The sequence below is a fragment of the Staurois parvus genome, unplaced genomic scaffold (assembly GCF_062004578.1).
Source record: "Staurois parvus isolate SC_StPar_1 unplaced genomic scaffold, SC_StPar_1.0 ptg001091l, whole genome shotgun sequence".
Lineage (NCBI taxonomy): Eukaryota > Metazoa > Chordata > Amphibia > Anura > Ranidae > Staurois > Staurois parvus.
The window spans coordinates 1,331,040-1,345,533 of NW_028318887.1; the positions used below are offsets into that span (position 1 = coordinate 1,331,040).

At 42.2% G+C, this 14,494-nt stretch overlaps 1 protein-coding gene across 1 annotated transcript in view; it reads right to left on the reverse strand.

Moving 5' to 3' along the window:
- Window positions 1-613: 613 nt before the first annotated feature.
- LOC149440331 (uncharacterized) overlaps window positions 614-14,494 on the reverse strand; it is a 131,292-nt gene continuing 117,411 nt past the window's right edge. Inside the window, exons 3-6 of the mRNA XM_089658781.1 lie at window positions 13,603-13,816; window positions 7,742-7,867; window positions 3,850-4,045; window positions 614-741 (exon numbers count right to left, since the gene is read on the reverse strand). Coding sequence (XP_089514907.1) covers window positions 614-741; window positions 3,850-4,045; window positions 7,742-7,867; window positions 13,603-13,816 — 664 coding nt within the window. The remainder of the gene's footprint in view (window positions 742-3,849; window positions 4,046-7,741; window positions 7,868-13,602; window positions 13,817-14,494) is intronic.

Consider the following 14,494-nt stretch of genomic DNA (forward strand, 5'->3'; position numbering starts at 1 on the left):
TCAATTACATGTTCCGAGTCCTGAATAAAGGATGGAAACTGGGTAACAATAGGCTAGAGAAAGAAATCTATATATTGAGATAAACCACTGGTGAAACTATCAGTACCCGCAATGACAGGTCTCCCCGGTGGGTTGATGATGAACTTGTGGATCTTAGGCAGGTGGTAATAATAAGAGGTGCTGTATTGGGGCGGCAGCAAAAATTGCTTTTCCCTCTTCATGAGCACCCCTTCTCTATGGGCTTCATCTACCAGATTCTTTAGAGCTGGCTGAAAAACAGGGAGTGGATCCTCCCTGGGGATAATATAGGCGATTCAATCAAATAATAGGCTGTGATTCACTGAGGTAATCCTCCCTATTTTGGATCACTACTGCCCCCTTGTCCACTTGTTTAATAATGATTTTGGAATTATTTTCAAGGTTTTTTAGAGCTGTGTTTTTAGCCCGCGGTAGATTGTGTTTGTTGGACTGGGACTTCCTGTCACAAAGCTGTAACAGGTCCCTATATACCACTTGATAGTAGTTTCTATAAAAGGGCCTTTAGACTGTGAAGGTAAGTAAACTGATTTAGGGCAGAAACCTGTGTGTTCCACAGGTGGATTATAATAATTTTCTACATATTGACTCTTAACAGGTCCATAAGAGTTTGCAGAGTACCACAATTGTCCAAATTAGTCTCCTTGTCAAGCAATGATGCAGAGACATCACTGTCCTTTTCTTCTTTAATAAGGTGTCTCTTGGCTGTTAGGTTCCAGATAAACTGGTTGAGATTCTAGAATAAACTGAACTTTTTAGCAGTGGTACGGGGAGCAAAGCTAAGACCTTTCATTAGTAAGGAGTGTTTAGTATTGCTAAGTTGTCAAGCCCCCCCCCTGCTCCTTTTGCTTCTTCTCCCCCCCCCCGGATCCCTGCACTCCCATTCCCCATTACATGCCCCTGCGCCCACACATAGCCCACATAAGTGGTGTGCTGTGCACCAGGGAGCTGCCTCCTGCTGCGAGCCTTTCCTCAGCTGAGAGCCAAGGAGTCTGCCTCCCTACTGTGCCTGCATATGGATTCCCCACATGCAGGCCACCTGTATGTCGCCGTGCACCCCCTTCCCTTGTCTCAGCGGGCACAGCGCGCCCCCCGATGCTCCCGTGCTCTGCGCCCACTGGAAACAAAGGCCATGCTCCTTGTGCATGGCCGGAGTGAGGAGGCAGGGCTTATCACCACAGCAACCCGACGCCAGGGCTTGTGTTGCCTGGCAACCTGGGAGCGTCCTGCTCTGCAGATAAATACTGGAGCAGGACCAAGGCATAGGTAGTCTCCCCCCTGCTCGCTCCTCTCAACCCCCTGCTATTGTGCTGTGAGTGGTCTTGTGCTGCTTCCAGACCCTACAACCCCCTCTCCATCCCAAGACCCATGGACCTCTAAAGAGCCTGGCTGGCCTGTCACTGCTACCTGTCCCTTGCTCTCTCCACTGCCCACCAGAGTTTTAACACCTTGCTGTGTGTCAACCCCTGCGCTGAGGATTTAACCCAGACTTAACCCTTGCTGCCAGAGTTCTGCCTCCCTGCTGTGTGCCAATCCCTGCACTGAGGATCTAACTCGGACTTACCCCTTGCCCGCCAGAGTTCTGCCTCCCTGCTGTGTGCCAACCCTTGCGCTGAGAATTGAATCTGGACTTAACCCTTGTTGCCAGAGTTCTGCCTCCTTGCTGTACACCAACCCCTGCATTGAGGATTTAATCTGGACTTAACCCTTGTTGCCAGTGTTCCGCCTCCCCGCTGTTTGCCAACGCTTGCGCTGAGGATTTAATCTGGACTTAACCCTTGTTGCCAGAGTTCTGCCTCCTTGCTGTATGCCAACCCCTGCATTGAGGATTTAATCTGGACTTAACCCTTGTTGCCAGAGTTCCGCCTCCCCGCTGTGTGCCAATTCCTGTGTCGAGGATTTAATCGTTGCCCACCAGAGTTCTTCCTCCTTGCTGTGTGCCAACCCCTGCGCTGAGGATTTAGCCTGGAATTAACCTTTGCCCACCAGAGTTCTGCCTCCTTGCTGTGTGACAATCCCTGTGCTGAGGATTTAACCCAGACTTAACCCTTGTTGCCAGAGTTCTGTCTCCTTGCTGGGTGCCAATTCCTGTGCCAGAGTCCTACCTCCCTGTTGTGGGCCTAGACTGTGCTACAGACTAACCCTCTTGTGGCCTACCAGAACTTGGTGATTCGTGTTGTGTGCCCCACCCTGTGTTACAGACTTAACCTTTTTTTCTGCCAGAACCTTGCTATACTCATCATGGGCCCTCACTATCACTCAATAAAAGTCTTGTGTGCCCACTGCTCTCCGTGTGTGTTCTGTCCCACCTACACCTCTGTCACATAAGTAAATAAGAAGAAAGGTTATAGATCTTGATAGTACTATTTATGGGGTTGGGGTGATCTCCCTCCTATCCTTTTTATGACTCTTTCCCCTCCTACCTCCTCCTCCTCTACCTCTATGTTTTTCGTTTTTCTTTGAACATGTTGCTTGGGAATTCCCTAAAAAGCATTCGAGTTGGTGTGTAAATCCACAGGAGTGGAGACTTTGAGTGTGATGAGGGGGGAGCCTCCTTTGGTAGGAACATCTATAGTCAAGGGACTAAATTTATTGGAAATGGCAACAGAGAAAATAGGGGTCTGATTGACTCTTACTGGATCAATTTGTGAAGGGGGAACCAGTAATGGTTATTAGTGTTGTCAGCCAGGGTCTCACTGGTGGGCGGTGGTGTCCTGGGGCCCACAACACCAGTGGATGAATCTGGATCCGTGCTGCTGGAGGGGGGCTTAATAATGTTGGAGACAGGGGCAGTATCCCCGACAGTGGAAGTGGGGGGAACACGGGAGATGGAAGGCTTCTCAGTCAGATGTTTGGGGTGTTTGCCAGTACCTTGTATGGAGCCATGGGTCATTGGCAGGTGAAATTCTTTGTTACTGGTGGCCCTGTAGGATTTGTAGGTTTGGAACCCCATGATGGAATGGGGCATTTCCAATTAAAAATACATCCCTCTGTATAATCTTTCAGGTCCCTATCAAGCTTCCCTATTTTATTCTGTACTAGGTTATCTTCAAACTTCTTAATATTGCTGGTCAACACTTGTGCCCACCTATCAAAGAGACAGGAAGTTCTGAACTTATTGACTTCAATTCTTCTCTTAACCGCTCTAGCTCTTCTGCTTGTTTTTAGTTTCCTGGGGGTCATTGAATTTGTTAATGTTTTGCTTTATGATTGTGCTATTCTGTTATGACCTACAATTGAATACGGATCCCATAAGAATATGTTTTACCTGCTCATGCGTGTTTTCTTTAAAAATGGTATATAATGTATATTACCAGTTCTCCAAGGGTATGCAAACTTTTTGGCACAACTGTATCACAAGTATTTAACAAAGTGCGGTAGCTTAGGATTTAGTAAGCCAAGCTACTGTTTATCCTATGCTGGGGTGAAATGTATAAAAGAGGACTTTATGTTTCCAAATAGTAGGGTAAAAAGGATTCTTTTACCCATTAAGCTTTATACTCTCTCACCTCTCTTCCTCAGTGTTCACATCCTTCTCCTTCCTGCTTTGATTTACAGAACAAGTTTCCTGTCAATGGCACTAGAGGGTTTTTGCACCCATTTTGCATTAGGGCTCATTCTCAACCTACCACTTTTAGAGAGTGCTTGCACCCAATTCAATTTTGAAATCATGGTTCAGGCACCACCTACCTCTCTGCCACTTGTTAAGGGTGATCAGGGATTGTATCAATGCTCACTACATGTAGCTACACTATTGATTTTGCACACGTCACAATGGTTTTGAAATGTGGCATAATATAACCAAAAACTTACAAAAGAAAAACAAGATTGCTGCACAGAAATATTCAGTAGATGGATAAATCAGCAGCTCTGGCACTTCTATCTTCTGATGTAGAAGTAGCATTAGGGGAACCCACCACAATAGCAAACTGCTGCAGATCCCACACAATCCCACGAAACTGACTGTCTCCTGATAGTTCAGTTTACCAATAAGAAGATGTGTTAATACCTGTAAATATGAATCATAGTTAGAAAATTAAATAATAAACATTAAACATATAGGAACCTAGTTTTTTTCTCCATATATTCTGAAGTAATTTCCCACGTTTATTAACAAAATATTTTTTCATCTGTTTATATTAGTTAAAAAATGCAGTTTTAAATAAAACTTAGCAGTAGTAGACAGGCCCAGAATGGGACACAAAATAGGCCCGGGCACTTTGGATTGAGCAGCCAAAAGCCCAGGGACCCTTGCCTCTGAGCTCGGTAGCGGAATGCTAGGGCCCAGTCACAAGAGCGACCTTTGCGACCCTGGTAATTCTGCCACTAGTGTCAGTAGGTTTTTATTTTTATTTAATTTTTCCCATTTTTATAATTTATTGTTTTTTTTATAGGCGAGTAAGAAAGAAAGGTTGAAAGAAAGAAAAGAAAGAGAGAGAGAAAAAGGAGCGAAACAGGAGACAGAGTGAGAAAGAAAAAGAGATGTACAGAAGGAGGGAAAGAAAGCAGGGGAAGAAAGAAGGAAGGAGGGAAAGAAGGAAGGTGGGAAAGAGGGAATGAAAGAAGGAAGGAGGGAAACAGGAGACAGAGAGAGAAAGAAAGAGAGACATATAGAAGAAGTGAAAGAAAGAGGGAAAGAAGGAGGGAAAGAAGGAGGGAAAGAAAGAAAGGTGAGAAACAGGCGAGAGAGAGGAAAAAAGAGACGTATAGAAAGAAAGAAGGAAGGAGGGTGTGATGGGAGTCACTTTGGGTGGGGGGCCCATGGAACCCAGCTCACTTTGGAGAGTTGGGGAGACCCCTGTCTCAGCTCCCCATATCCCTTTTATGTGTAAGTCACCCTGTGCCTGTTAGAGGTACAGGGTGATCTGTCCTAATATTGTGTAGGCATGTCTAGGAGATAGGTGGGGTGGGGGTTGTGGATTGTTTGCTATTGTGTGGCTGCATCCTATTGTTCTATTGTTTGTCTTGCTTGGGAGCAAACTATTATGAGATGTATGTGTTAATGTATATTAGCTTAGTGGGGGGGGGGTGTCTCTAGCAGCCCTCCCTCCTGATGGGACTGTCTGCTGGTGTGAAGTTTGAATACCTGTGTGTTTCTTGTTACTAAATGTAGATTGCCCCTCCCTGTGTCATTATGCAGGGAGGGGTGACTGTCCCTTGAGTGTATATATCTTGTATCTGTGTTGAAATAAAGTAGTCTACCTTCTGTATTACTTCAAGATTGGTGTCGTCTAGTCTTGTATGGTCTGCTGTGGTGTCTGTTGTCAGTGTTCAGACAGGGAAGTGGTAGTCTAATGGAAGTACCCAAGCGCAGGATGATAAATATGGCAAACTGCAGATAAAAAGTATCACTTGTGTTAAAATAACACTGGTCAAACTGGGAAAATATATATTGTGTGTAAAAAAAAATATATATATAGAGAGAGAGAAATATATACAGTATGTGTCTTACCTCTATATTTTACATATTTACAAAGATATAGCCAAATGAAAAGACCCATAGCTGAAAAATGTGCGTGAAAATGGCTCTGGAACTTAAACAGTAAATTCTAGTTAAGTCATTACCAAGTTTGCTTGAATTTCAGATCAAAAGAAAATCAGGAGCTGAATTCTGTAGAAGAGCTTTGTTAACTATATTGTAATTTTCTACACTGCTGGCAACAGCCAGCAAACTGTTGATTTCAGCGTATATCTCATGGAAATTATTGCTATTCAGTAACTCAGCAATGCTAAGTTGCAGTATCTTATGAAAGGGATAAATCTAAGTTAAGTTTAAGATAGATGCCCTCTGAAATTTTTTACATTCCTTTAACTATATTGGTCTGCTACTTGACAGGGTTATGGTACCACTTGAAGGGGCAGCAGAGCAATGTTTTCTTCCTGTTTTCTTGTGATGCTAGTGTGAACAATCCCTAAATGTGCTTTTCTAAGTAAAGTACCTCTACTTCTTTAGTAAAACAACCTCAGTGTGTGTGGTTCAAAGTAAGGCTAAAGGAGGGACAAACAGGGGCGGACTGACCATTTGGAAACTCAGGCACTGCCCGAGGGCCTGGGGTCAGTAGGGGGCCCCATGAGATGCCTCTGGTACCTTTTTCATAGGCTTTTTTGAGGCCCCATGATCCCCTATTGCCTGGGGGCCCCGTGAGTTGTCAGTCCGCCCCTGGGGACAAATATAAATCTTTCCTAAGTAAGCCTCTACAGTAAATTAAGACTAGATTCTTACAATTGCCCACTTGTGACTGGTTCTCTCTAAACATTTACTTATTAGATACACTTACTATATTTGTACTATATTTGGGACGCAGACCAGACTGCCCAGGAAAGCCTAAGGCAATTGGCACCGGGACGAGGGAGAGTGTTGTCTAATTGTTCAGGATCCCAGGCAAAGGGTAAAGCCTATACCCAAAGCCATTGCTACTCAATAACAGTATACAGCTTCACCATCTATGTCACCGCTGCAGAAAAGTCAGAAGGAGAGAGAGAAACTGCAAATCACCATCCACAGTGCTGTTTGCTGGAGCTGAGGAAGACACCCAAGACTGGTTTTCTATCTCTACCACCACTGGGACGCAGGACTGGTGAGAGGGCTGTCTGCCAATTTTTTACACTGTTGGCAGGAACTGAGTCAGGCTGACTGCTAAACCTGTTACAGCTACCTTTAGATCTTCTACTTTCTTTATGCTGTAGGACAACATACTATGCCCATGTTCAAGATAACATTGCTTCATTGAATGGTTCCTGTACCCAAACTGACTTTATTCCATCTCTGTTCCCTGAGCCACCTTACATCTGAGCCAAAGACTATACAAGTCTGCTAGTGCACCTTAACTGGATGCAGGCTCATTAAACAGTATTAAAGTGCACCTGTGTTTAAAGGGCCCCAACAATAGCCGGCAGAAGAAACATCTTAAAGACTGCCCCTGTTTTAATGAACTTGTGCACATACCACTTCCTGTTGCTTATTTGTGCACTCAGGCTCTGACGGTGACCTTCAGGCAGCCCTAGGTATAGCATAACTGCCCAATGGAAACTTGGGCAGTATAGCTGCGAGGTGTATGCATATCTGGCTTTATTACTGCTCATTGTCACACACTGGGTGCCAGTGTTACAGTTTAAGCTCAGTGGCTTGTAAAATTTTGGGCTCTGTGGAGTTGTCAATTGCTCTGTTATGCCACGTCTACAAACATCTCTGTAACTTGAATCCTCTTTACGTCATCACTTTCTTGTTACACTGTTTAGACTTTAATAGGCTTCAATAGTCTAAGTTTGCCATTGAAGCCTGGTGACCATTTATTCAAATTAGCATTATTGCTGGGTGCTGAGTTTACAGTGATTTTGCTTGTGATGTCTAGTGATTGTGTATTCAGCTGGGTGTGTCAGAGGGGGTGAGGTTGTTGGGAAGGTTGAGGCCAGGATCAGGGATATTTCTCAACCAGCGGATCCATCGGCAGTAGTGTCACACTTGCAATATATTATTCAGCAATGGCACTACATTGCAGACTAATGTCAATGCAGCCAAACAAGCACATGCACATTCTAGGGTCGGAAACTCAGTAGCTTATCAGAACATTTTGGGAAATCATTGGGATATACAAGACCTAGAGGAAACATAAAACAAGGGGAAGATACAAACCCCATCTGTATATTGTACCTGGTGTTAACAGTGATCACTTACCATGTTATTATAATCTATGTGCTGGTTTACCTCATTCATAGCTGTAACAGCAGCTGCAGTCAAAGAAAGTATTCGACCAGATGACACTTCTTCTTCAGGACTTTCTGTGTAGGACATTATCACCACCCCAGTCATGCAGAAAATAACAGCAACAACCTGCAGAATTGGATTTGTAACTAACTTTAGCAAATAAAGGTCCTAATAGCTGCTGTATTGTAAAATATCTAGAATCTAGAGAGTAGATGTATTAGCTGTTATAAAATAGCCAGTTTTAAATTGTCAGGATGGTCTTCTTCCTAAAATGTCAATTGTCTTTCAGTTACTAATGGCTAAAAGCTCAACTACGGGCAATAAAAAAATACCTTTCTATTTCCATCCCCTCTAGCCACTCTACAGTTTTTAAAAAAAAAAACAAAAAAAACAAAAAAAATCTAAAAGACCCGATTTCTTTCCTGAAGAATGAGTGATGTGACAGGCCAGATCCTATTTTTTTCTATTTTGGTCTGTAGTGTGGGAAGGTATTTTTTACAGTTCCCACATTGCTTCCTAGTGACACGGGTACTGTTCATTGGCTGACAAAAGTGTCCATCACAGGGGCCATCACAGGGTCTTCACAGTGTTCTGTAGTCTTAAAGGTACAATGTCATGATATCACAATGTAAGTGGTGGCTTTTGTCTGGATGCACTTTGTATGGACACTTTAATTTAGTTCTATATGCTAATATTTTGTTTATTTATATGGACACTTTAACCGCTTCCCCTCTGCACTATAGCAGAAATACTGCTACAGGGCAGCAGGGGTGCACAAAATCACGTATATATACATGATTTTGCAGTTCTGGGTAGGGGGCGTGCGCCCTACCTCCGCGACCATTCGCGGCCTCGGCTGTCAATCACTGGGTCCCGGCCGATGATTACTTGCCGACACCCGGTGATCGCCGATTACTTCCCCATCGAGTATTACTGATGGGGAAGAGAACTATATGTAAACAATACAGTTCTCTCCCCTGTCAGCCCCTGCACATTGCTTTGTATAGCTCTGCATAGCAGATTTCATTTGGGAGCAGCATTGCATGACGGCGCAATTGTCAGTTAAAATAATGCAGCGCCGTAACGCAAAACATGGCCAGGTCAGGAAGGGGGGTAAATCCTCAGGAGGGCAAGTGGTTAATTTAGTGTTATATAATGTCACTTTGTTTATTTCACATTATTCTATGAAAGTATGTCACATGTTAATAATTAAATTTTTATTAGCGCTGCTTTTTGTTTGCACAACTCTGTGTTTTTTAATAACTGTATAGGTTTTTATCCATAATATGTTCACATTGCAGCCTTAAACTGCAGTAAATAAGTATAATGCACTACAACTTTAAACCTTTTTTGATTTGTAACCCCTAATGGATTCCTCTCCATTTATCATTTAATATGTGTTCTATGGGTTATAATACTGCCCTCTGTACATCCTGTAAACTGTAAGCACTCTTGGAACAGCCATACGAATACTGTTGTGCTAGGTGTAAGTGGGTTGCTCATCTGAAATATCAGGTTCAGGATCTAAATAAGCATCTTGCAACACTGAGAAGCACTGACAACTTGGAAATCAGTTTGGCACACTCAGCAAGTGGGCGAAGGTGGGCAAATACAGGAACCTAAGGTAGAACCAGGGCAAATACAGTTAGAAAAGGGAGTAGAGGGGAGAGTGTCAGGGAGTGCTAGTCTTGAATGACACACCCTAATAAATATATATTTTTGCCTGATATTTGGGAATGTATGTTTTGGAGAAGTACTGCAGCAGAATATGTTCCCTAGCAACCAGGGGAATGGATATTGCAGTGAGAAGAGTAAGAAAAGGGTAGCAAAGGAAAGGCATTGATGGAAGTGTTCTAAATTATTAGATATTTATCAGTGCTTTGACCCATTTGGAATGACTCATCACCCATTTTATTAAATTGTATGTGGAAAGGGGGTGAATCATAGATGAATGTTGGATGAGTTTTGAGTGAAAACAATGAGTATACCTCCAGAATCTTGTTTCCTGGCTGCTTAGATGAACAGGCTGTTTGAAAGAGCTAGGGAAGACCCAGCATTCAAAGCAAACATTGGCACCAGCTAGAGGAAAAATAATAGGTCCTTAAGAATTATTTTAGTGAATAAGAAAACTCAAACCCAAGACCTGCTAAGTTCTGTTTTCAGAAATACTTCAAGTAGCATTGTGCTACACCTGAGAGACGGTGAGATAAGTGACTGAAAATGTGGTGCAGGAAGGAGAACTTTTATGGAGAACTGGACTGACTCATCATTTGGGTTGTTCTAGGCTAGGGACAAGCTGCATCTTAATAGGGGATGTACAGATATGTTATGAGAAGGATTGATTAGAAAGCTATAGGAAATTTTAAATTACCATCTGGGGAGAGGGGTGTACAATTTAGAAAATGTCAGCAATTATTTATTATAACCAAGGAGAAATGGGAGTATAGCAAGAGTTATATCAGACATTTTTGTAACATTTGCCTCTAAATGACTCCATTTTCATTTTGATGCATTGAAATCAAATGGAACTCAATTAGAGCTAAATTTCAGCAAAACTTTCATTTCCTGATGAACTCTATTATAACAAAATCACTTTGTTCATACCAATTATTGAATGACTGTTGCAGCTAAAAAAAACCCTCCAAATTTTACAAGCATATCTACTCTAAGAAGAAGATATCTGATATATCTAAAATATAACTTGGGAACATTTTGTATAGGACAAATTAGGAGCTGAACTGAATAGTATAGTGAAGAGAGATAGTCAATGCTGCCCATTTTATGCTACTGGCCAAAAGGAGGTGCATTTACATAAAATAAAATGCAATATTATTTTTTAAATTAAGCTAAAAAGATTTTCCCAAAAACATGTTATTTGATCATTCAAGCCTTATTTTAAACAGGTTTCTTAACCACTTTGCAATGTTTTCCAGTTTTTTTGCAAACGTTAAAATGCACAGTTTAGGCCAGCAGATTAGGTAAACCCTCAAACATTATACATTTTCTAAAAGCAAAGACCCTGGAGAATAAATTGGCGGTAGCTGTGATTTTTAAAAAAAATATCACATGATATTAATACATGTTTATAAAATGCAATTTTTCTGTAAAAATACAAAATAAAAAAATAAATAAAAAACAAAATTTACCTTTAATAACACTTTGACTTTTGTTGCTATCACATAGTGGATCAATAGTCCACTATATGGTAGCATACTGTAATGGTCTATTACCCCCTGATGTTTTTCCTGCCCTCTGCTAAAGCGATTGGACACTGTGGCCAGGGAAAGTGACAGCCTAAACCGAAAGTGAAATACAAATACAAAATAAAAAATTCATTTTAGTGCACCCAAACACAGTATGTTACCCAATTTTAAGTAAAAAAAAGATTAGTTTGGGATATGTAAATAGATACCCAATGAATTAAGCCTTAAAATTGCATACATCTGTGAAATGGTGACAACTGTGCCCAGAATTGGGCAATCATGAATAATGGCCATAGAATTATTGCTCTCACGATCACATGTGATATGTAACATGTAGCACAATCATTGTTTTCATACATACATACTGTATGTTTCCTACATACTGTATGTAGACACACAGTTTTCATACTGTATGTAGGCACACAGTCTCCCCCTAAATGCAGTTATGTTCTTAAGTGCTTCTATGTGTGGGCAGGGACTTTAAAAATATATATACAGTCTATATTTTTTTTTATTAATATTTATTGTTTCAACTTTTTTCTTTCTACATTTAATGTACTTCTAAAGACAAAGTGTTTTTACCTTAATGCATTCCCTGCATTAAGGTAAAAAAATATTTTATTGTTTTCTGTTCTCCCCCCATGTGAAGTGGAAGACAGGGGAGAAGAGGTCCAGCGCTGTGCACAGCTTCATCTCTTCTCCCCTCTCTTCCTCTTCACACAGGACTCAAACAGCAGCAGGAGCCATTGGCAAGCGACTTGCTAGGGAGGCACACAAAGAAGAGGGGGAGTCAAGATCGCTGGTAGAGAGGCTGCACAGAGCAGGTGAGTATGACATACCTATTATTTTAATACAAAAAAAATTTACCTTTAGTAATGCTTTGACTATGTTGCTACCACATACTGGGGCAATAGCCCACTATATGATAGCATACTGTAATGGTAGGTTCTTTTTTACTTAGACATCAGGGGTCTATTACCCCCTGATGTCTTTTCTGCCCTTCGCTAAAGCTAATGGACACTGTAGCCAGGGAAAGTGACAGGCTAAACCAAAAATTACATAATATTCCTCTGTGTCCATGAGATCAGCACAGGGATGTTCTGGGTTCCCTCCGTTCCTCCCGCCAACACTGGCCATGCCAGTCCCGGGTCCGCAGGTGGGAAAGCAGTGTCCATGATACATCATGAGATGGAGGGTGGTACCTTCTAGTGAGATCAGCACAGGGATGTTCTGGAAGTGGTCACTTTCACTTGAAAGCCCATTGTCTACTGAACAGCAGCTGGGACTGTGTTTTAAATCACAGTATACCAGCCACTATTTAACAGCACTGGAAGACAAGTGGATAAGAAAACAGATTTTTCTGAATATGCTGTAATGTTACCTACCTGAGGATCATGCCAGCAACATAAATTACTGATGCAGGCTAATAATGTTAGGAAGGCCATACATTAACCAATTTTCTCTCTTTCAACTATGGGTTGAAGGAAAGATATTTGCTTGATTCCCCCATCAACACCTTCAGTGTTGATGGGGGAATCCCTCCTGTGGAGCTATGGTATTGGTATTCTGACAGTGGAAAGTTTCTCAGCCATCAGAATACAATGATCACTGCTTGTTGCTGTAGCGTCTGGCAGTGATCACACGAAAAAAGCCCAACAGGTTGTTTGTACTGAAGTCAATTAATAGATTTACTTCAGCACAACTAGCCTGCCCATGCATGGATTGAAATTCCAGCCACATTTTGATCCATCTATTGTCAACTTTAAGCCACTGCCTTGCAATTAGCAACAGCATTACCAGCTCCTCCAGTTGATTGTTGGGCTTCTTATCTTCTTAGTAGACCTGATAGGGAACCCAGAATCCAACTGCAAGAGCATGTGTGGCAGGCTGACCACACTCCTGATTATTGTGAGGCAGTGTCAGTGGCAGGATCTGCTGGTGATAACCTTTGCAACACATTCAATAAATGATTTGCTTATGAAAATTGTATTTAGTGATACATGCTATTGAACATAAGGAACAATAGATTTTGGGTTTACTGACGCTTTAGCTCCCATGCACACTGGGCGTTTAACCCCAGTGCATGGGCTCTGGAGTTTAGCTCTGGGTGGAGGGCGCAGTTATCTCATTCAGCCCTGCTGCTGGCAGTCTGTCAAGCTCTATGAGAGGTTGACAGCTGCTGCAGCCAGATCAGGCACATAGTGGTACAAACAATTAGGGCTGAATGCCCTGAAATGCAAGAAGTCACCATTCCGGGCATTTGCCCCTGGGTGTACACTGCCTTAAACTTTAATACTGCTAGGTGTACTGTTCATCACTGTCCAGCTGGCAGCTTCTCATAGAATTTGACAGGTTGCTGGCAGCAGGGCTGGATGGGTTACCCTCCACCTGCTGCTAAGTGCCAGAGCCCCATGCATCAAAAGCTAAATGCCCAGTGTGCATGGAGCCTATAAGGGACAGGAAAAAATGGACAAATCTCCCAATGAAGTTGCATACAGAAAATTTCCTGTTTTCCCGCTGTATTCAAAACTAAAGAAAAATTTGGCAAGAGATGAGCTTTAACTAGATTGCATCCCTGCATTCAATATGTAGAATGGTAAGCTAGAACAGTGATGGTTAACAGTGACAGTGTTATAAGCAAAATGTGCTATTACTCACTCTGGCTCCCATGAATTGCTCCCTTAGTATGGTCCAAGAGAGAAGGTAACAAAAAGCCTTATTGCAGGAGTAAAGAACTGCTACTTCCGAAGTGCATAGTCTGGGCAGAGCAAGAAAGTAGAAGGAGAGAGCTAGAAGAGAGAAGCTACAGATCGGGAAGATTCTCTTAATGACCAGGGCAGCTGTGACGCTATAAAGACCAAGAGTTGTCCAACTAGAGAAAAAAAAAACAAAAACAGATACAGAAGTGAGGTTATATAATTCAATAACAGTGGCAGGAGTTGAAAAAAAGCCTCAACATGGAGAGGTTAATTTAGTAAACATAAGATCCTAGTATTTTTTTAAACACTGATTAATGTGATTTAGCATTGTACTTACAAACATCAGATTTAATAAGACAGAACTTATCAAAGCATAAGATAAAATACCAGCCTAAAAGGAAATGTATAGTCTAATTCTTAAAAGTGATATATAAATTAACAAAACTGGTTGGATTTAACTAATGTTTAAAAGCATTTCATTTTTGTACACCCTGTGAATTCAGAATTTTCTTTTATTGTGATTTTTTTTTTTCATCCTGCAGAAAGGTCAGCTATGGTTTAGGAGACTAAAGCTAAACTCTGCACACACCACCCCCTGGGCCATCGTTAACGTGGGGTAAAAGGGGGAGCTGCCTGGGCCCAGCCTTTGTTGTGGGGCCCAAAGTAGCTGCCCCTTAAGCGTGTGCTGCCTGCAAATTAGGGCCCCAATGTTGGCACCACAGAGCGCACGGGGTACACTGAAGACATCACTGAATTCCCCAGCCAGCAGGGAGAGGGCGGGGCCAGGAGCTCCACTGACCCGGCCCCATGCAGCCTGTATGCTTGGGAAGGAGCTGCTATAGTAGGAGCTG